The sequence below is a fragment of the Microcaecilia unicolor genome, chromosome 5, assembly GCF_901765095.1.
Source record: "Microcaecilia unicolor chromosome 5, aMicUni1.1, whole genome shotgun sequence".
NCBI lineage: Eukaryota > Metazoa > Chordata > Amphibia > Gymnophiona > Siphonopidae > Microcaecilia > Microcaecilia unicolor.
The window spans coordinates 37670617-37692503 of NC_044035.1; the positions used below are offsets into that span (position 1 = coordinate 37670617).

The 21887-nt window shown below is 48.2% G+C and overlaps 2 protein-coding genes across 7 annotated transcripts in view; one reads left to right on the plus strand and one right to left on the minus strand.

Moving 5' to 3' along the window:
- SLK (STE20 like kinase) overlaps positions 1-11591 on the minus strand; it is a 322672-nt gene extending 311081 nt beyond the window's left edge. For 2 of the 3 annotated variants that reach the window (XM_030202789.1, XM_030202788.1), the window contains exon 1: positions 11292-11591. In XM_030202789.1, coding sequence (XP_030058649.1) covers positions 11292-11441 — 150 coding nt within the window. In that variant the 5' untranslated portion in view covers positions 11442-11591. The remainder of the gene's footprint in view (positions 1-11291) is intronic. The other variant, XM_030202790.1, reaches the window with a different exon arrangement.
- A 1062-nt stretch (positions 11592-12653) lies between these two features.
- STN1 (STN1 subunit of CST complex) overlaps positions 12654-21887 on the plus strand; it is a 101161-nt gene continuing 91927 nt past the window's right edge. For 3 of the 4 annotated variants that reach the window (XM_030202791.1, XM_030202794.1, XM_030202793.1), the window contains exon 1: positions 12654-12738. In XM_030202791.1, coding sequence (XP_030058651.1) covers positions 12699-12738 — 40 coding nt within the window. In that variant the 5' untranslated portion in view covers positions 12654-12698. The remainder of the gene's footprint in view (positions 12739-21887) is intronic. The other variant, XM_030202792.1, reaches the window with a different exon arrangement.

Below are 21887 nucleotides of genomic sequence, written 5' to 3' on the forward strand. Positions count from 1 at the left end.
GGGATGCTAAGGAAGGAGAAATTAGGCCTTACCTGCTAATTTACTTTCCTTTAGTCCCTCCGGACCGGCCCAGTGACTGACTGATGGGAAGTAACTGAACAGTGAAATTATGGACGGGACCCCAGCAGCCCTGCTGTAAGCACTTGTGCCCCAAACATGGAGTCTTGCTGACTCTGTACATCTAATTCGTAATGCCTAGCAAAGGAAGACCAAATTGCCGCTCTGCAAATTTTCAGCGGAGGAACCAAAGAACACTCGGCCCAGGAAGTAGCTTGACCTCTTGTAGAGTGAGCCTTAACTCCCCCAGGAGGTGGCTTACCAGCCAAAAGATACGCCGAAGCAATCATCTACTTGAGCCAACGCGAAATAGTGGGTTTGGAAGCCGCCAACCCTTTCCGGGCTCCTCCTATAAGGACAAACAAACGATCCGTTTGCTAAAACTCCTCTGTAATCTTCAGATAGAGCCTGACAGCTCTTCTAATGTCTAGACACTTCAGCTGACGCTGCACCTCTGAACCTGAGGAGGATCCTAGGACTGGCAAAATAACCGACTGAGAAATATGGAAACGTGACAAAACTTTGGGAAGAAAGGACAGAACCGGTCGCACCACCACTCTATCCTTTGCGAACGCCAAGAACGGTGACCGACAGGAAAGGGTCTGCAACTCCCCTAGCTGACGCAATCACCACTAGAAAAACTACCTTGAGAGTACGATCCTTCAATGTGCAGGAAACTAAAGGCTCAAATGGAGTACGAGACAAAGCGGAAAGAACCAAATAGAGATCCCACACAGGAAAAATAGACAGCGCGGGAGGGCATAAAAGACTCGCGGGCCCCCCCCCCCCCCCCCCGCAGAAAATGGAGAACATCTGGATGAGAGGCCAGGGACTTACCTAGAATCCGACCCCTGAAGCAAAGTAAAGCTGCGACCTGCACTTTAAGCAAGGACAAAGCTAACCCCTTATCAAGCCCCCGCTGCAAAAAATCCAGAATCTGCGAAACAGAAGCGAGAAAAGGAGAAACCCCTGCGCTCTCACACCACTCCTCAAAAATTCTCCACGTTCTGATATAATTGAGAGAAGTGGAACGACATTGAGACTTGAGCATAGTGGAAATCACTCCAGATGAGAAACCTCTCAACCAACCGCGCCCGCTCAACAGCCAAGCCGTAAGACAAAATCGACCGGGGTCTGGATGACAAACAGGACTCTGCATCAACAACTCTGGGAAGACCGGGAATCGTACAGGAGGCCCGACCAGCAGACCGCGAAGATTGGCATACCAAGGCCTGCGCAGCCAGTCCGGGGCTATCAAGATCACTCGACCCCTGTAGGCCTCTACCTTCTGGATGAGGCGTCACAACAGTGGCCACGGAGAGAAGGCATAGAGAAGACCCTCCAGCCACTGCTGAAGGAGCGCATCGATACCTTGTGACTTGAGATCCCTCCGTCGACTGAAGAACTTGGGACCTTTGCACTGGCTGCTGAGGCGAAAAGATCCAGGACAGGAAGACACCAGCGCTGCACGATTAGCTGGAATGCTTCTGAACCTAGAGACCACTCCCCGGGATCCAGAGTAGTGCGACTGAGAAAATCCGCCTGTACATTTTCCACTCCTGCTACATGAGCCGCCGACAGGGCCATAAGATGGGACTCTGCCCAGTCCAGGAGAAGCACAGCTTTCTGCTGCAAGAGAAGACTTTTTGTCCCTCCTTGACGATTGACATAAGCCACCGCCGTGGCGTTGTCGGACATGATGCGCACCGCCCGGCTTTCTAGCAGGGGACACAAGGCCCAGAGAGCTAAGTGAATTGCCCACAGCTCCAAAAGGTTGATGGAACTGGTCGCTTCCTCCACCGGTAAACAGAGCCCCTGCACATATTGGCTCAGACAATGAGATCCCCAGCCTTTTAGACTGGCATCTGTCATAACCACCGTCCACTGTGGAGCATCCAGCAGCATGCCTCTGGCAAGATGGGATGTCCGAAGCCACCATCGTAAAGCATTCTGCTCCCGAGTTGGGAGTGGTAGCTTTTTCCAAAGAGAGTCTCTCTGAGGAGACCACCTGGAGAGGAGGGATGTCTGAAGCGACCGCATGTGAGCTCTGGCCCAGGGAATCGCCTCTATTGTAGCTGCCATAGATCCTAGAACCTGAAGATAGTCTTTTGCCGATGGATGAACTGCCCGGCGGAACTGGCAGACCAGGGTCTGCAACTTGAGAATCCGGGCTTCCGTCAAGAACACTCGACCCCTCAAAGTGTTGAAGCGCACCCCCAAATAATCCAGCTACTGAGAGGGGAGCGAGCGACTCTTCTGGAAATTGACTATCCATCCGAGGGACTGCAGGAATTGTAGCACTCTGTCCGTGACTTGTCGACTCTCCTGAAACGACTTGGCCTGAATGAGCCAATCGTCCAGATATGGATGAACCATAACTCCCTCTTTGCGGAGAGTTGCTGCCACCACGACCATCACCTTGGTTTATGTCCTGGGAGCTGTTGCCAAACCGAACGGCAATGCCCGAAATTGGAAATGCTGCTGAGAATGGCAAAACGCAAGAAGCGTTGGTGTAAGGGACGGATGGGAATATGAAGATAAGCTTCTGTCAGATCTAAAGCTGTCAGATATTCTCCAGTCCTGACCGCTAGAATAACAGACTGGAGAGTCTCCATTCAAAAAGTGGATACCTTGAGAGCTCGATTGACCACTTTGAGATCCAGAACGGGTCTGAAAGAACCTTCTTTCTTGGAAACAACAAAATATATTGAATATCGCCCCTGACCGAGTTCTGAGGTGGGCACGGGACAAATAGCCTGAAGGCTGAGTAGCCTGTCTAGAGTCCCCCTTACCACTGCCACCTTGAAGCGAGCTTGACAGGGAGACTCCAGAAAGGCGTCTGCCAAAGGATGCACAAACTCTAAAGCGCACCCTTCTCGAATAACCTCCAAGACCCACAGGTCAGTGGTAATCTGGGCCCACCTCTGGAAGAACTACGCCAAACGCGCTCCCACGACTGGGCCCCGAAAACTTCAATGGGAGGATCGACAGGGCGCCTGGAAAAAGGCTCCTGAGTCCTTATCTCCCCTTCGAGCGCTACGAAAGGACTGAGTCCTTTGAAAGAAACGAGCACTGAACCAGAGACGACCTACTCATCCGAGATCATCGGAAGTTGCACCCTTGACCACAAGGCGAAAATAAAGAGCAACCTGAGAGCTTCGTCCGGTCTTCGGGAAGTCTAGGGACTTTAGACTCTCCCAAACTACGAACCAATTTATCCAAATCATCACTGAACAAGAGAGAACCTCTAAAGGGAAATTTACTGAGTTTAAATTTAGAAGCTGCATCTGCTGACCAACCTTTCAGCCACAGAGATCTCCTAGCAGCCGCTCCTAAGGCCATAGATTTAGCCGATGCTCTCAATAAGTCATACAAGGTATCCGCTAAGAAGGCCGAGCCCATCTCGAGCTTAGCCACTTCAGCGTCAATAGAGGCCAAATCATCTGAGGTTCAGTCTAGGCCCCTTTCAGACCACCGAAAGCACGCCCTAGCCACCAGAGAACCACAAATGGCAGTCTGCACCGCCAAAGCCAAGACATCAAAACTACTCTTGAGTAAAGACTCAAGCCGGCGATCCTGTAAGTCTTTAAGCGCCGAACCTCCATCCACTGGCAACGTATTGCTTTTTTTTAACCGCGGAGACCACAGCATCAACCACCGGAGGCTTTAAAAGGATCCTGTCAGCTTCAGGAACTGGATAAAGAAGGACCATCGATTTTGCAAGTCTGAAGACAGAGTCCGGAGCATTCCACTGAGCCTGAATGACATCCCGGATATCTTGATGCATGGGAAACGTCTTTCCTGGCTTGCGAACTCCTTTCAACAGGAGATCCACTTTATGAGGCTGCGGAGGAGGAGGGGATTCCTCATCTTCGTCAAAGTGCAAAGTAGATGAAACCTGGGAAATTAAATCTTGAAGATCCTCTTTATAAAAATTCAAAGAACTGAGGAATCCTCCCCAGGAATCATAGAAACAAAGTCTGACTCCAAAGAGATGGAAGGATCTTCAAAAGAATCCTCTTGGAATAAAGCCTGGTCTTCCAAAAAGGGCATGGTGAAATCTGGATCCAGATCTAAATCCTCATGCAGCTGAGAAGACGTTCTAGGCCTTTCTGCCGAGAGCTGCAAACTCTGGCTCTGCCCTGCTGCTGGAGAGGAAGGAGCAGGATTTGAATGTCTTAGCAAAAACTCTTTATACATTTGTAAAACGAACTCTGGGGGAAAGGCTTCCTCAGAGTCCGTAGGCAGCTTGGAAATGCTGTCCGGCTGAGAGTGCAGCGGTGGAGGGGACCCAGAAATTCGAAAATCAGCTGAGGGTGGCAAAATGGCGGCAGCAACAGGAACTGCCGAAGTAACAGAGGGAAGTGCAGCATCAACTCCCCCCGTATCAGAAGAACTCGCCGCCACAGGACCCAGCACAGAAGCGCTGTCCAAACAAGTACAGTACTTACAGCGGCCCACTTTGTCTATGCCGCGGCACTGACAAACGGCACAGCACTTAAATTTTTCTGTCATGCCTGGAAAAGGAACACCTGGTTCCCTGAAAAGCTTCTTTTTTTTTTTTAATGCCTCCAAGATAGCAAAGGCTGACAGGGAAAGAAACGCAGCAGGGGGGAAAAAAAAAAGAGAGAGCTGCACAGCTTGGTCCCAGTAGCGTCTTTTTTTTTTTTTTTTTTTAGGCCGAGTCGCCAAAAGACTCACCGTTGGATCATCACAGGCAGGGAGGATTGGAGGGGAGGGACCCGGCCACCCGGGTGTTACACCCCCGAGGTAACTAAAGGCCCCCACGGACCAGTACCTCCACAAGGTTCCCCAGCAGTAGGTGAAAAGAAAATAAGAAAAAAAAAATTAAACTAAATAATAATTCTTTTTTTTTTTTCCACAGAGAAAGAGAGACTGACAGGGCTCACCACCTTCCACCTGCTAGAGACTGAGAATACTGGACTCTTCTATCTAGCAAGGGCTCTTATTGGCTGTCTCTGATGAGTCAGAACTCTCAGTCTCCATCTGCTGGAACTGGAAGGCGTACACAACCCATCAGTCAGTCACTGGGCCGGTCCGGAGGGATGCTAAGGAATAAAATTTATAGACTTTACCTCTAGCACTTGTCCAAGCCTTCTCTAAAAATTCAGCTATGCTAACTTGTTTACCACATCCTCCAGCAATGAATTCCAGAGCTTAATTATTCATTGAGTGAAAAAATATTTTCTCCTTTAGTTTTAAAATGTACTTAGTTACTTCATGATATGTTCCTTAATCTTTATATTTTTTAAAGAGCAAACAACCAATTTATGTTTACCAGTTTCACCCCACTCGACCTCTATTTTATCTCCCCTCAGCCATCTCTTCTCCAAGCTGAAGAGTACTCTCCTCTTCAAGCTCTCCTTGTAAAGGAATCAGTCCATCCCCCTTTATTATTAATTGCCCTTCTTTATACTTTTTAAAATTCTACTATATCTCTCTCGTAAGATACAGCATCAGGAAAGGCAGACAATACTCAAGGTGTGGTTTCAGTCGAGGGAGAGGCATTATGATGGTATCTGATTTATTTTCTACTAGCCGTTAAGCCCGTAAAAACAGGCGAGTATTGCAGCCCTCCTCTTTCCCCTGGCCTTACCCCATCCACCGACCCTCCCATCCTCCATATCCAGCGACCCTCCTCTTTCCTTGGCCTCCCCCCTCCCCCCATGTCCAGCAACCCTCCTCTGTGCCCTGCTCTCACCCCAAGTCCAGCAACCATCCCACCATGTCCAGCTACCCTCATCACCGCCACTCCCTCCCCCCTCCGTGCCGGGCCCCCTGCACTGACCTGACAGCGCCTCTCACCTCCATGTGAAAGCGCTGCAGGCAGCAGCAGATCACTCTGCTGCTGCCTGCAGCGCTTCCACACGGAGGTGAGAGGCGCTGTCAGGTCAGTGCAGGGGGCCCGATAAGGAGGGGGGGCAGGAGCGGCGGGGATGGGGGGGGGGAGGGTGGAGGTTGTTTCGCGCGATGTTCCTTTCCAGGCGGCGTCCGACAATTCGTTCCCTCTGTTCCGCCCTCTGACATCATGACGTCTTGACGCGAGGGCGGGACAGAGAGGGAAGTCTGTACTGCGCATTTGCAAGTGAAGTACGGTCACTTGCCGTTTATATGTTTGATTCCTAATTCTTAACATTATTTACATTTTTGAACACACATAGCAGAAAATTTCAACATTGCCCATGATGCCTAGATCCTCTCTGGTTAGTGGCACTTAGCATCATGCATAGTAACATAGTAGATGACAGCAAAAAAAGACCTGCACGGTCCATCCAGTCTGCCCAACAAGATAAACTCATATGTGCTACTTTTTGTGTATACCCTACTTTGATTTGTACCAGCCCCGCCTCCCACCACCGGCTCTGGCACAGACTGTATAAGTCTGCCCAGCACTATCCCCGCCTCCTAACCACCAGTCCCGCCTCCCACCACCGGCTCTGGCAAAGACCGTATAAGTCTGCCCAGCACTATCCCCGCCCCCCACCACCGGCTCTGCCACCCAATCTCGGCTAAGCTCCTGGGGATCCATTCCTTCTGAACAGGATTCCTTTATGTTTATCCCATGCATGTTTGAATTCCAAAATCTGTGAACAGACGCCTGCAAAGGCAACAAGCGTGAGCCGTACACCATGCCTCAAAAGTGCACCATACTCTGGCGTAAGCTGTCGTAGTGGAACGCTTCCTAGCCCGCAGCAAAGTGACATTAACTGAATCAGAATAGCTCTTTTTCCTCAATCTTGTCCTCTCAAGAGCCAAGCCACAAGACCAAAGCTGGGGGGGGGGGATCTTCCATCTGAACTGGGCCCTGATGTAGGAGCCTTGGTATGAGTGGCAACCCAGAGGTGGGTCCGCCATCAGTTGAACCAAGACCGCATACCACGGATGGCACGACCAATCCATGGCCACCAGAACAACCTGACTTATCTGGAGCAGGGTCTGTCCAATTAAGGGCCACAGAGGAAAGACGTACAGAAGAACCGACTTCAGCGAGGGCTGCAGCAGACCGTCCAACCCGCAAACTAACTCCTTTCTTCTGCTGAAGAACTTGACCACCTTGGCATTTGCTCTGGTTGATCAGATCCATCTCCAGTGATCCCCACTGTTCGCAGATCAGAAGAAATACTTCTGTCACCAGCTCCCATTCTGCCGAATCAAGACTGAGAAAATCAGCTTGTCCTGCAATGTGAACTGCCAACAAGCATAGAATGTGACTCTCTGCCCACTGCAGAAGGTTGCTCACCTCTGTGGCCAAAACCACGCTCTGAGTATCACCCTGGCAGTTGATGTAGGCTACAGCTGTAGAGTTGTCCGAGAGGACTCAAACCGCCAGCCTCCAGCAGGTCCTGAAAGGACTGAGTACCTTCACAACTGTCCTCAGCTCTAGGCAGTTGATGGACCATGTCGTCACCAAAACTGACCAATGACTTGCGCAGAGTCAAATCCTGTCAGTCTACAGCTGTGACCAATTACTCTGCACAACTCTATGGAGGCAATGAGCTCCCCACCCCGTCAGACTGGCATCAGTGATCACCACCACCTAATGCAGGGACCAACAACTTTGCACAACTAGGTGGAAGCAATGAGCTCCCCACCCCATCAGGCTAGTGTCCATGACCACTACTACCCAATGTGGGGACCAATGACCCTGAACAACTTGGTGGAGACAATACGCTCCCCACCCTCACCAAATGCAGGGACGCCAACAGCACTTCCCACTGGAGGCTGGAATCGCACAACCACCAGGTCATGCTGCTTCTCGCCTGCAGTAGCCAAGAGAGTCGGCGATGATAGTCCTGGGAAACTGGCAACCACTGGCACAAGAGTGCATGGCGTGGACACATATGCGCTCGCACCCATGGCACCACCTCCAGGGTTGCAGCCATCAAACCCAGCACCTGCACATAATCCCAAGCCCCAAGGGCTCTGCAATCGCAACAGCCCACAAACCTGAGATAGGAGTTTGCACCTCCTGCCCTCTGGTAAGAACGCACCCCTGAGCTTTGTTGAACTGAACTCCCAGATACTCCAGGTTTTAGGAAGGAACCAGGTAACTCTTGGGAAGAACTGATCACCAAACCCAGGGACCGTAGAATTGCCAAAACTCAATAGGTGGCCAACCAGCTCCCCTGCTCAGACTCCACTCAGATCAACCAATTGTTGAGGTATGGATGCACCTTCAACCCTTCTTTCCGCAGGAATACTGCTGCTACCACCACCATCACTGCAGCTATAGTTTGTTATTCTTTATCTGCATGATTTTGCATTCTTCACATTAAATTCCACCAGCCATCTGGTTGCCTACTCTCCCAGTTGTCAGGTTTTCCTACCATTTCTCACATCTGTTTGTGATTTTAAAACTTTGAATAACTGTGAGGTGATCAAATATGCAGATAGCACACGATGTTATCACTTCCTGATCATTTATAAATACTAAAAAACACTGGTCCAAGTACAGATCTAAAGAGGTAGTCTAAATTATAAAATAAAACAAACCTCTAGGTTGTACGATTATGACTTTTATACTTACCGAGAAAAATGAATCAATACCACAATATAATAGTACCCAAGAAGTAGCATTTTTATGTGTGTTTCTCAGAAGAATATGAAGTATGAAATACATCTAGAACAAGCACTACATAGGAAAAGATGTTCCTCCCTATTAAGTTATCCAGACCTTATGGATAAACGAAGAAACAAAATTTCTTGTTTCTATAGTAATACTACTTTTCTCTCATGTTGACTAAACAAAGGCCCAGATGCACAAAAGGGTTCTGTGAGCTCTCTTCTTGTCATGGTAGCAGTTAATGAAAATTGTAAGCAAAGATATTATAATGAGCTAATTACTATACAAATGTGCATGCAAAACAATGAACAGCTGGTTTCTAAGCGATGCACAGAAGGATTCTCTACCTTTACCGTTGAAAATTTAACGGGAGGTCTAGAGCTGTCGATCCTGACAGTTTTGTGGTCGCAAGTACTCCACAGCCACTCCAGAGAGTCCTCTGCTACTCCTGGAAGGGGAGAAGGACCTGCGGGGAGAAACAAGATGCTCCAGAGCAGCCTTGTCCTGATATTGCCAGGATGAAAATCTTTTTTTTTTTTGTTCTTCATTGGCTGGAGCAGCCCTGCAGGCACCCAGTCTTTACTTCACCCTCCCAAAGTAGTGAAGTGCGATGAGTCTTCAGCAGTAAGCCATTACATAGCTACCAAATGAGGAGGCGGCTTTTGTCTAGGCCCAGGGGAAGGACTTGCTGCTGCAAGCGAGACTCATGCTCGCTGAAGTAGCATGGAGGAAGAGGTGGAGAGTGTCATATGCTTCTATACAGAGCTCTCCAGAGTGGTGAAAGGCTCATTGTTTGCTGTTTCACAGTGCTAGCAGAGAGATTTTGGAGTCCTCTGTATCAGTTATAAGAAGAAAAAAAAACTACACTGGCTTTCATACATGTAGCTTCTTTGCATGTATTTAATTTATTTAGATTTTGCTCATACCCTTTTCAGTAGTAAGCTCAAGGTGAGCTACATTCAGGTACTCTGGATATTTCTCTGTCCTAGGAGGGCTCACAATCTAAGTTTGTACCTGAGGCAATGGAGGCTTAAGTGACTTGCCCAAGATCACAAGGAGCAGCAGTGGGATTTGACCACCTCTGGATTGCAAGCCTGGTGCTCTAACCACTAAGCCACTCCTCCACTGTATGAAAGCTGTATATAAGCATGGCCATTAGTATGTGCAGAGCAGCCACACTTAGTGATTGGCTGTTATGTGCATGCTCAGCTGATCAACTTGCTCCCCCCCTCCCCCCCATAAGCTGCTCACTGCTTTTCCAAGCAGCTCATTTGCATTGTGAATCCCTCTATGTTTCTAAATTGGTAATTATTACCGAGGAAGAAATACAAAGCAGTTCTTTATGGGGCCATAGTACATTCAGCTCTACTGGCTCACTCTTACCTTCATTCACTGATATAAGACTAAGAAAGTAAAATCGATTTTATAATTACTTCTGATAATAAGTGTAGAGATTTCTTTTTTTCTTTATTTTGAAAAAGAGCTTCCAGAACAGCTGACATCTTTGATTGAGCACATCTCAACCTGTAAGAATGGCTAAGGTCATTTAGGAACAAAAACTCATTTGTTTCATTTATAGATTTAAAATATCCGGCAATCCTGGAGTGTATGAGCCTTCAGCCAGTTAAACATAAAGCCAAGCGTGCTATTTTGTCCCTTTTATTGTTCATTGGTAACAGACCTGCATCTTCAAATTACAGACTTACACAGTCAAACTGGTACCTCCATAGATAAAATCACCACACCAAGCTGTGCCGATTCTTAAGTTAGAGGACCCCAATGTAAAATAATTCTAATTAGGAATAGATCTATAAGATAGTGTAATAAAAATTCAAGGCAAAAAAGTTGTGTTAAAATAAATGACTATTTCTCCATGAAATATCATAGCAGTTGGGAAAGAATAGTGCAAATTCTCGAACCTCATACTTCTCAATGGAACTACATGTAGTTAAAATGTTTGTGTAGTTATAATTGCTTGTTTTGTGGGAAAGAGTTGCCGTAACCTTTTACCATGGTGTTCTATCTAGACCACTACTGGTCTTCACTAATTTTTAAGTTGGAGAAGCTCTGGATCCAAACGAGCTGAAGGAGGAACTGTCATCTATGGGTCCGGGTAAAAAGCAATAATGAAAAAATCCGCGAGATCTACGGGGCCGTGGGATCTGTGTTTTACTCGGACCCAAGCGGGCCGTAGGACTACTGAGAAGCGTGTGTCAATCACATCCATCTCCACCAACCTGCCTTCGCATTTTCTAGTGGGGCAATCCTAAAGGAGGTTGGTATTTTCAACCGGATTCTCTGTCTTTTGAAAAATGCCTTGACAATCAAGGATGCAGGTCTTCACCTTATCGATCCCATGTAGAGAGGCAAACAGTTGAGAAAAAAGAAACCCAGAATGATGCAGGGCCAGCCACTGGCCCCCCCGGGCTTTGCACTGAAGAACACGGATCTGGACCATAAACCTAAAGCATCCAACTACGGTCAGATGACAAAAACGCATGTATTAAAAAAAAAACAACAATGTCACAGCAACAAACATAACTAGTTTACCTGGTGCAAAACCTAGCATGTTAATCCACTTTCCCCAAAACAAATTCCGCAGAATTAAAACTCCCACGACCAGTGTTTGCGGACATTTCGATTCTCTTACCTTGTACACTTTCCCAAAAGCTCCGTCTCCCAACTCTCCTACAATTTCCCAACAGTCTTCAGGATTCAAATCCCTCTGGACATGTTCATATTGTTTCTTCTTCTTTTCTCCTCCCAACTTAAAGATCTTTTTAAAATTAAAGAAAGCCATTGCCCTTTTTTTTCAAATTAGGGCAAAATAAAATGTGCTATTTATTGGAAAAAAAAAAAAAAGGAGACGTGGTACTATAAATGGCTACTAAATACTTCACAATGTATCGCTCCACATTTTCCAAACTATTATTTCAGTGTATTTTGGAAAAATTCTCTTCTTGACAAAAACTGGCAAAAACTCCAAACTCTGTAACACTGCATTTAGCAACAAGTCTCGACAGCTGCTATCACGGAAATGATCCAGGTGGTGCTCCACCAACAGCGGCAAACCGGTTACTCAGTCAGTCACAGCACAACGGGGCGTTTCCCCGCACTCGTGGAGTTAAATGGGTCCAAATCAGTGACTGATTTATTTATTTTTTGCCGCAAACAGTAAAACGTAGTAGGAGCAACTTGTCAGCGAGGCCGGGGGCTCGGGACGAAGGGCTGGCTGTAGGCCGCTCACTCTCTACAGCACTCCACGCTATTTCTTCTCTCTCTTCCTCCGGCTTCTGGGTTTAGTTTCCGCTCAGGGGAGGAGCGGCTGCGTTCCGGAACTCCAGGCCGACCCCCCACAAAAAAAAAAAAGCAGAAAATACCGCCACCACTGCTGTACCTAGGAACCGGAGACCTCCGCCTCAGGAAAAGTACCACGAAAGAGAGGAATTAAAAAAAAAATAGGCAAGACTAGCAGCAGCAGCCCTCTGCAAAGAAACCGGGAAAGGGCACCCACAGCGATAACGCCCCTCCCGGTAGGTTCGCGTCTGTATCTCTCCTTTCACATCCACCACCACCTCCTCCTCGTTATGGCCTCGCGCCCGCTTTTTCGTGTCAAGAGAAAAAACCCTGCCCCCCACCAACGGTAACCTTCGAGTCTTGCGCTCGCGGCTCGCACCCCTCTCCAATCCCACTCGCAGAGCCGGGAGAAGGGTGGGAGACGCAGCAGCACGCGCAGGAGACGCTACAGCTGTCAGCTAGTGACGTCGGACTCGGAATAACAGTCCGGCGACAGCAGGTGGCCACTAGAGGCGCGGCCTTTTCCTTTCTCGAGCTGCTGTTGTTGTTGAAAGGCCTACTATGGAGGCACCGAGAGTTGCAGTGCTTCCACTAGTAATGCTATCCCGAAGCCGGGGCGTGACTAGGTGAGACCCACGCTTGTTATTCAAGGGGGTTACACAACAAAAACTTTTCTAGCGCACGGAAGGAATCCTGATACTATTGGAGAAAATCCCTGCCAACCCGAAACAGACAGTAACTGACTGCCTGTAGCCAGAGGATGGTATGTAGCAAGGAAGACCCCGCTGCCATCTCTTCAGGTAAACTTTTGCGCACCTTTGCATACAATGACGTGAGGTTCCCAGTCGATAAATGGAATACAGTGGGGGTAGTTATTGTCCGCAGCTTACCAAAATGGTTAGTGCTGGTTACAAAAGAACTGAGTTTAGATATTGAGATCACAGTGCCATGTAAAATGTAAATGCAACAAGGAGGCGTTTAGCCTTTTCTGCATGCAGTGAAATGCGTCGTCATCCCTGCAATAGAGAGGTTCACAACTGACCTAAAAAAAATAAAAAGTGACACATAAGGATACTGCAGAATCTGCAAATAAAGAGCACCGCTGCCTCAGTAATCTGAAACATAACCCATAGACCAGGGCCGCAGAGAGACTGGGCCCAGGGCAAGGCCGTCCCCGGGGCCCCACTGCTGCCACCCCCTGAGGTCATAGTCGTTGCCGCCCCCCCCCCCTCCGGCCACCAACGGGCCGGGCCCCCCTGAATTCAAATCATAGCGCCTCGACCTCGCTCAGTGTGAAAGAAGCGCAGCAGCGGCAGTCTGCAGATCGCCTCCCTTCGGGCCTTCCCTCCCTGTGTCCCGCCCTCGTATGACGTAACTTGCGCGAGGGCGGGACACAGGGAGGGAAGGCCCGAAGGGAGGCGATCTGCAGATTGCTGCTGCTTCCCTTCTTTCACATGGAGCGAGGTCGAGGTGAGGCGCTATGATTTGAACTCAGGGGGGCCTGGCCCGGTGGTGGACGGAGGGTGTGGGTGGGGGGGACTGCGGCGCCAGACTCCCCTTGGAGGCCCAGGCCCGGGGGAATTTTGTCCCCCCCTGCCCCCCCCCCCCTCGGCGGCCCTGCCATAAAGAACGGTGGAATGTTTACCTCTAGGGCCCCTATGATCAAAGCTTACCATGCTTGCAACACTTGGTTTAGACTGGTGGTAGCCGGTCTAGCATCTAATGCACAAAGGGGTCCTGCGTTCCTTTTGTGGTTGTAGCTACTGATAATCCTATGCAAATGTATTAAAATGAGCATGCTATACGATGCACAGAAAGGAGCGCCTACCTTTAACATTCAAAATGTTCTGGCAGGTCTAAAGCTGTTGTATGAGGGCAACTTCTCGGTGGACCAGTCTGCTTTCATTTTTAAATAGCATTTGCACGTGTTTAAATGTGCCATGTGTGTGTGCCGCACATAATTTGTTAATAGAATCTGCATGTATGTGTGTGAATGTGCTATGTGCATGTACTGTATGTGTGTGCTCCGCAAATAAATGTACGTGTATTACGTATGGGGCACACATACAGTGGGGGAAATAAGTATTTGATCCCTTGCTGATTTTGTAAGTTTGCCCACTGACAAAGACATGAGCAGCCCATAATTGAAGGGTAGGTTATTAGTAACAGTGAGAGATAGCACATCACAAATTAAATCCGGAAAATCACATTGTGGAAAGTATATGAATTTATTTGCATTCTGCAGAGGGAAATAAGTATTTAATCCCTCTGGCAAACAAGACCTAATACTTGGTGGCAAAACCCTTGTTGGCAAGCACAGCGGTCAGACGTCTTCTGTAGTTGATGATGAGGTTTGCACACGTCAGGAGGAATTTTGGTCCACTCCTCTTTGCAGATCATCTCTAAATCATTAAGAGTTCTGGGCTGTCGCTTGGCAACTCGCAGCTTCAGCTCCCTCCATAAGTTTTCAATGGGATTAAGGTCTGGTGACTGGCTAGGCCACTCCATGACCCTAATGTGCTTCTTCCTGAGCCACTCCTTTGTTGCCTTGGCTGTATGTTTTGGGTCATTGTCGTGCTGGAAGACCCAGCCACGACCCATTTTTAAGGCCCTGGCGGAGGGAAGGAGGTTGTCACTCAGAATTGTACGGTACATGGCCCCATCCATTCTCCCATTGATGCGGTGAAGTAGTCCTGTGCCCTTAGCAGAGAAACACCCCCAAAACATAACATTTCCACCTCCATGCTTGACAGTGGGGACGGTGTTCTTTGGGTCATAGGCAGCATTTCTCTTCCTCCAAACACGGTGAGTTGAGTTCATGCCAAAGAGCTCAATTTTTGTCTCATCTGACCACAGCACCTTCTCCCAATCACTGTCGGCATCATCCAGGTGTTCACTGGCAAACTTCAGACGGGCCGTCACATGTGCCTTCCGGAGCAGGGGGACCTTGCGGGCACTGCAGGATTGCAATCCGTTATGTCGTAATGTGTTACCAATGGTTTTCGTGGTGACAGTGGTCCCAGCTGCCTTGAGATCATTGACAAGTTCCCCCCTTGTAGTTGTAGGCTGATTTCTAACCTTCCTCATGATCAAGGATACCCCACGAGGTGAGATTTTGCGTGGAGCCCCAGATCTTTGTCGATTGACAGTCATTTTGTACTTCTTCCATTTTCTTACTATGGCACCAACAGTTGTCTCCTTCTCGCCCAGCGTCTTACTGATGGTTTTGTAGCCCATTCCAGCCTTGTGCAGGTGTATGATCTTGTCCCTGACATCCTTAGACAGCTCCTTGCTCTTGGCCATTTTGTAGAGGTTAGAGTCTGACTGATTCACTGAGTCTGTGGACAGGTGTCTTTCATACAGGTGACCATTGCCGACAGCTGTCTGTCATGCAGGTAACGAGTTGATTTGGAGCATCTACCTGGTCTGTAGGGGCCAGATCTCTTACTGGTTGGTGGGGGATCAAATACTTATTTCCCTCTGCAGAATGCAAATAAATTCATATACTTTCCACAATGTGATTTTCCGGATTTAATTTGTGATGTGCTATCTCTCACTGTTACCAATAACCTACCCTTCAATTATGGGCTGCTCATGTCTTTGTCAGTGGGCAAACTTACAAAATCAGCAAGGGATCAAATACTTATTTCCCCCACTGTATATAACAGCACTGCTACAGTCATGGAACCCTATGACGCGGTCATTGCCTTTTTTCCCTGGGCATGCCTATAACATCAATTCTTAACGCAGTACTGTTCTATGCATGTGCTAGGCGCTTTACCTACTGAGCTACTTGCAGAATTTCCACCCATCTCATTTGCATACGATTTTGCTTTGAACATCGATCACTATTTCAAAATCTGTAAGTTCAACTGTGGATATAGACGCACACGGTATTTAGGAGCCCAATGCTCAAAAGTCACCATTAATCTATCGGTGTCTGGGTTTTCCTTCACACATTTGGTAATGGTATTATGACTGCCATGTTTGCTTCAATATGAAGAATACTACTACTACTACTACTTATCATTTCTATAGCGCTACTAGATGTATGCAGCGCTGTACACTTGAACATGAAGAGACAGTCCCTGCTCGAAAGAGCTTACAATCTAATTAGGACAGACAAACAGGACAAATAAATAAGGGAATTACTTAAGGTGGGGATGATAAAATAAGGGTACTGAACAAGTGAATAAAAGTTAGGAGTTAAAAGCAGCATCAAAAAGGTGGGCTTTTATCCTAGATTGGAAGAGAGCCAGAGATGGAGCTTGACAGACCGGCTCAGGAAGTTTATTCCAGGTATATGGTGCAGCAAGATAAAAGGAATGGAGTCTGGAGTTAGCGGAGGAGAAGGGTGCAGATAAGGAACTCGGAGAAGTTCTGTTGGCTCTGTTGACAGACATCTTTGTCACCGTTTCCTTTTCTGTGCTCACCTCGCTCCCTGGTGGCCAGAAGCGGTGGCTGCTATGAACAGTCGCATGTTCCAGACTTCAGCCCAGTCCGGTCCAGATCTTCCTGGCTGCCAGACTTGCTTCTCTTGTTTGTGCCTGAATAGCACCCGTAGCTGCCTTGTGATTCCTGCAGCTGAACTTCAGCAGCTGATGGGCTTTATTAATCACCTGGAAACTTCTGTGTTTGCCTTTGCATCGTCTAAGGTCCCTGGTTTGTTGGTGCTTTGTTGTACTTCTGCCTAGTCCGGTTTCTTGTTGGAGTTTCTTGTCCAGTTCTAGTTAGTCTGTGTGTAGTTTAGCTGAGGTTTATTGCTTATTTTCCTAGTCTTGTTTCTGGTCTGTCTTCCTGCTCTAGTTCCTGTTTGTCTGTGTTTGTTTCTTAGTGGCTGCGTGGCAGCTTTCAGACCTGACCCCTGTCTGTCAGTGTCTTTGTACACTTTTTCAGTGGCTGCTTGGCAGCTTTCAGTTCTTGTCCTTTAGCTTGTCCTGTTCCTGCCCTGTCCAGTAAGTCCTGCCGGCCGCCTGCACCCAGGGGCTCAACTCCTAGGGAAGGGCGGCCAAGTGCAGGTGAAGTCTAGCTGTTTCTGTCAGAGTTCTGTCTTGTCCCTGGTGTGGAATGGTTTTGCCTGCCACTGCAGCTCCTCGGCAGTGGCCCAAGGGCTCACGAACCTGGTTTCTTCCTTGAAAGCCTAACAATCTTCAATGCTTCCTTAGATACTGGAGTGGTCCCTGCGGACTGGAGAAGGGCGAATGTGTTTCCTCTGCACAAGAGTGGAAGTAAGGAGGAGGTTGGGAATTACAGACCTGTCAGTCTAACCTTGGTGGTGAGTAAGGTAATGGAAACACTTCTAAAGAGGAATGGACTGATACTTGGTGGGAGATGTAGTCAAGGTCATTGTCATTGTTTCCTGGATATATGTTGGATAGATGGTTACATAGGATTAATATGAAATGTATGAAGTAAGCATGGGCATGGGGTTTCAGCCAAAGGCGTTCGGCAGAGCAGGCACAGGAACGTAGGCAGCGGATTCTAGAGGTCAGCCAAGCAAGGCCGTGCCGATGCGGTAAGCGGGGTAAGCGCCGCAGGGGGGCGCCGCCGCGGTGCTTACTCTCGCCCCGCGCCGCCGAGGCCTTTAAATCTTTTACCTGGTCGCAGTAGCGTCAGTGAAAGCGCTGCCGACGTCTCCCTTCCCTTGCACTCATTGGTTCCCTCAGTGTCCCGCCTTCTTCTGACGTCAGAAGAAGGCGGACACTGAGGGAACCAAGAGCGCGAAGGGAAGGTAGACGTCGGCAGCGCTCCGCTTTCACTGACGCTGCTGCGACCTCTTCATTGCCGTCGCGTCGTCCCACCCCCCACTTCACGCGATTCGCGAACCGCGCTGCCGCTTAGCACTGCTTTAAAAAAAAATTTACACGTCAGCAGGAACAAGCTGCTTCAGCCAATCCCAGGAGCCTTCCTTCAGCCCTCAGGGGCGGAACACGCTGAAGGAAGGCCCCTGGGATTGGCTGAAGCAGCCTGTTCCTGCTGACGTGTAATTTTTTTTTCTTTAAGCAGTGCTAAGCGGTTCGCGAATCGCGTGAAGGGAGAAGACAATTTGCTGGAAATGGAGGGGAGGGGAGAGAGAGGAGGATTGCTGGCTATGGATGGAGGAGGGAAGGGCAGAGAAGGACAAGGATGGACATGGGGGCCCAGGGAGAGGACAATTTGCTGGAAATGGAGGGGAGGGGAGAGAGAGGAGGATTGCTGGCTATGGATGGAGGAGGGAAGGGCAGAGAGGGACAAGGATGGACATGGGGGCCCAGGGAGAGGACAATTTGCTGGAAATGGAGGGGAGAGAGGAGGATTGCTGGCTATGGATGGAGGAGGGAAGGGCAGAGAGGGACAAGGATGGACATGGGGGCCCAGGGAGAGGACAAATTGCTGGAAATGGAGGGGAGGGGAGGAGGATTGCTGGCTATGGATGGAGGAGGAGGGAAGGGCAGAGAGGGACAAGGATGGACATTGGGGCCCAGGGAGAGGACAATTTGCTAGAAATGGAGGGGAGGGGAGAGAGAGGAGGATTGCTGGCTATGGATGGAGGAGGGAAGGGCAGAGAGGGACAAGGATGGACGTGGATGGGAGGACAGGACCCAGGGAGAGAGAAGAAATTGCTGGAAATGGATATAGAGCAAGAAATGAAGAAGAAAGGAGGAAAGTAAAGAAATAAATGGAAAGGAAGCCCTGGAAATGGAGTTAAGAGGACAGATAGCAGCAGACTCAGATACTGGCCAGCATGATCGGAAAAAGAAAGTCACCAGACAACAAAGGTAGAAAAAAATCATTTTATTTTCATTTTAGCGTTTGGAATATGTCTACTTTGAGAATTTACATCTGCTATCTTATTTTGCAATGTATAGCAATTTGTTTCTAAGAATATTGCTGACAATTCCTGTCAGTGTAGCAAGTGGTGAGCGATCATTTTCACCGGGGGGGGGGGGGGGGGGGGCGCCAACTGATAGTCTTCAGGGGGGTGCCAGAGACCCTAGGCACGGCCCTGCAGCCAAGGCTGGGGTTTGGTACGCTTTACAAGCCAGGGAATGGGAAGTGCAAGAGTATCCAGAGCAGAGGAAAGAATAGTATTTTAGGAAGGGACAGCTTCATTGACAGACTTGGATAACATAGTGGTAGAGAAGAGATTTGAAACACTGGAGGACAGAGTAGAAGGGTCAATAGCCTGAAGATTTCTAAATGTATTGGTTAAGATTGGCGGGACTGGGGAGGAGAGTGTTTAAGTGTGGAAGTTATCAGAGAGGGGAAGAGCTGAGGCACAGAAGCTGGAGAGTGAGCAGTTTGAGAAGAGGATAAGATCAAGACCGTGGCCATTCTCGTGAGTGGGGGTAGTGGAGCACAGTTGAAGATTGAATGAGGATGTTAAAGCGAGAAACTGAGAAGCATAAGAGTCAGAGGGATCATTAGCATAAATGTTAAAATCTCCAAGCATGAGGGAAGAGATGAGGATTCAAGATAGAAGGAAAGCCAGGCATCAAAGTCAGTGAGAAAGGAAGAAAGGGACTTATCAGGAGATCGATAAATGACTGCTACTCAGGCAGAGGAGTGATAGATGAATGGACTTCGAAGGAAGAAAAGCAGTGAGACTGAGGTGGAAGAAGAGGTTGAAATCAACCGGGCGAGGAGTATGGGAGAAAAGATAACCTCTGGCATAGGGCTGCGACTAAAGCAGAGTCTTCAGGGCAAAGCCAAGTTTCAGTTAAGGTAAGCAGATGGAGAGAATGGGAGAGAAACAGGTCATGGATGTAGGAAAGTTTGTTACAGACAGAACGGGCATTCCACAGATTACATGAGAAAGGCAGGCAAGAAGGGGGGAGGAGAAGAACATAAATTAGATTGTTGACATCACGGTGTGACCTGAACAAATAGGATGAGAGTTGATGTGGAGGATTGGGATTGATGTCCCCAGTGGAGAGCAGGAGAAGGAGTGAGAGAGAACGGAGAAGAATTGAAGAGGTATGACGACAGCAACGAAGGCGAGATGTACTCAGATAGAAAGGAGATAGATGAATGGAAGAAAGGAAATGTTGAAGGTTGAAAGCTGAGAAGAAGGAAGGGAACAAAAGAGATGGTGAGATGATGAAAGCAGAGGGTGGGCAATCTGTTTGTGTAGTGTACAGTTTCAGATGGAGAAACAGATTAGGAAGGGACAGTACCAGGAAGAGAGAGTGTACTGGAGCCATAAGTAGTGACTGGGAGAAAATATAAGTGTAAAGAAAAATGATGGCGCGCGGCATCTAGAGCAGAAGCCCTGAGTGGATCGGAGTGGACCTGGGAGTCACCCCGGAGAAGGCTGTGAGGATATGCAGATGAGCTGCAAGTCCTCCACAGCACCTGAAAGGCAGCCGGTGGGAGAGCTGGGCACCTCAGCCAAGGAAAGGCTTTCCAGGGGTTAGGCCGAAGCCAGCATTCCTCCCCCTGAGGGTCACCTGACCTTAGGTAACTAAACAAGTTGTGATACTTTATATTGGAATAAGTTGAGCTGGGCAAAACTGTAGTCCATGGGCATTCTTTTGGCCCGCATTGGCAACGTCACGTCTCCACTGGTGGGTGGATGGGGGGGGGGGGGGCAGTCTTTCCCCCGAGCCCAGCGCCAGCCATAGAAAAGCCGCTTTTTTTCATCTATGCTGCTGCCAGCCTTGGTCAGTCAGATCCAGCATCTTTCCCTCCTTTCCAACCCCCCCCCCCCCCCCCCCCTGGTCCTCTACTTGTGTCATAACTTTATGATAGCTATGCGATGCAAGGTTCCACATTAGGAGTCACTGCCCAGGAAAAGGATCTAGATCTCATCGTTGATATGTTGAAATCCTCTACTCGGTGTTCGGCGGCAGATAAAAATAATAGGAGAAGCTTAAACTGTATGCGGTACCTGATCGTAACTCCTCTACGATTCCCTAATATGTCTGTAACACATTTACCTCATTGACAATATCATCATTCTGTATTTGTTTCATCGCCGGAGGTGGCTAACACCTCATGGTACTATGTAAGCCACATTGAACCTGCAAATAGGTGGGAAAATGTGGGGTACAAATGTAACAAATAAATAAAATGATAAAGGGGATAGGATTAGTTCCCTACGAGGAAAAGCTAAAGGGAATAGGGCTCTTTAGCTTGAAGAAGAGACAGTTGAGAGAAGATATGATAGAGGTCTATAAAATACTGAGTGGAGTAAAACAGGTAGACGTGAATCACTTGTTTATTTTTTCCAAAAATACTAGGACTAGGGGGCATTCAATGAAGCTACTAAGTAGTAAATTTAAAACAAACTGGAGAAAATCTTTCTTCGCGCAACATGTAATTATACGTTGGAATTCGTTGCCAGAGAATGTGGTAAAAGCAGTTCTTCAAAGACAAGCAGGCTTATAATTCTCACAAGTGGGTGACATCAACCCATGTTGCCCGGTCTGGAATTTACAAAAGTCTAACGAGAGCTATGTGGAGAGCGAGCGTCTTCCCGCCCGCTTCGAGAACACAGTGGTCTCTGTTCTTTTCTATCGTGGTGAGGAGAGGGCGTGTTTTTTTGTTTTTGTTTTTTACAGTCTCCTCACATCGCTCGGTCTGAGAGCTCGTTTATGCCTTTTAGCTCTTTTTTTCATTTGTTTTTCATTCTTTATTGTGTTCCTTCTGTGGTACCTCCGTCCTTTTATTTTCCTTTAAGCATTAGTGATGTTGCCTGGTTTTAAGTTTCCTTTTATTTTCCATCATCAGGCTACTTTTAGGCCTTGACTTCGGCCGGGAACAGCAGGATTTACATTTTCACAAGTGGGTGATGCTGACCTGCATGGTTTGGTCTGAAATTTACAAAAGTCTAATGAGAGCTTTGTGGAGTGCGAGACATGCTCCACCGCAAATGCATGAGTGGCTTCCCGCCCTCCACGCGAACACGGTCTCCTCAGTTTAATACTTCAGCAAAAATTAAAGCAAGAAACTACAAAGGAGACAACTC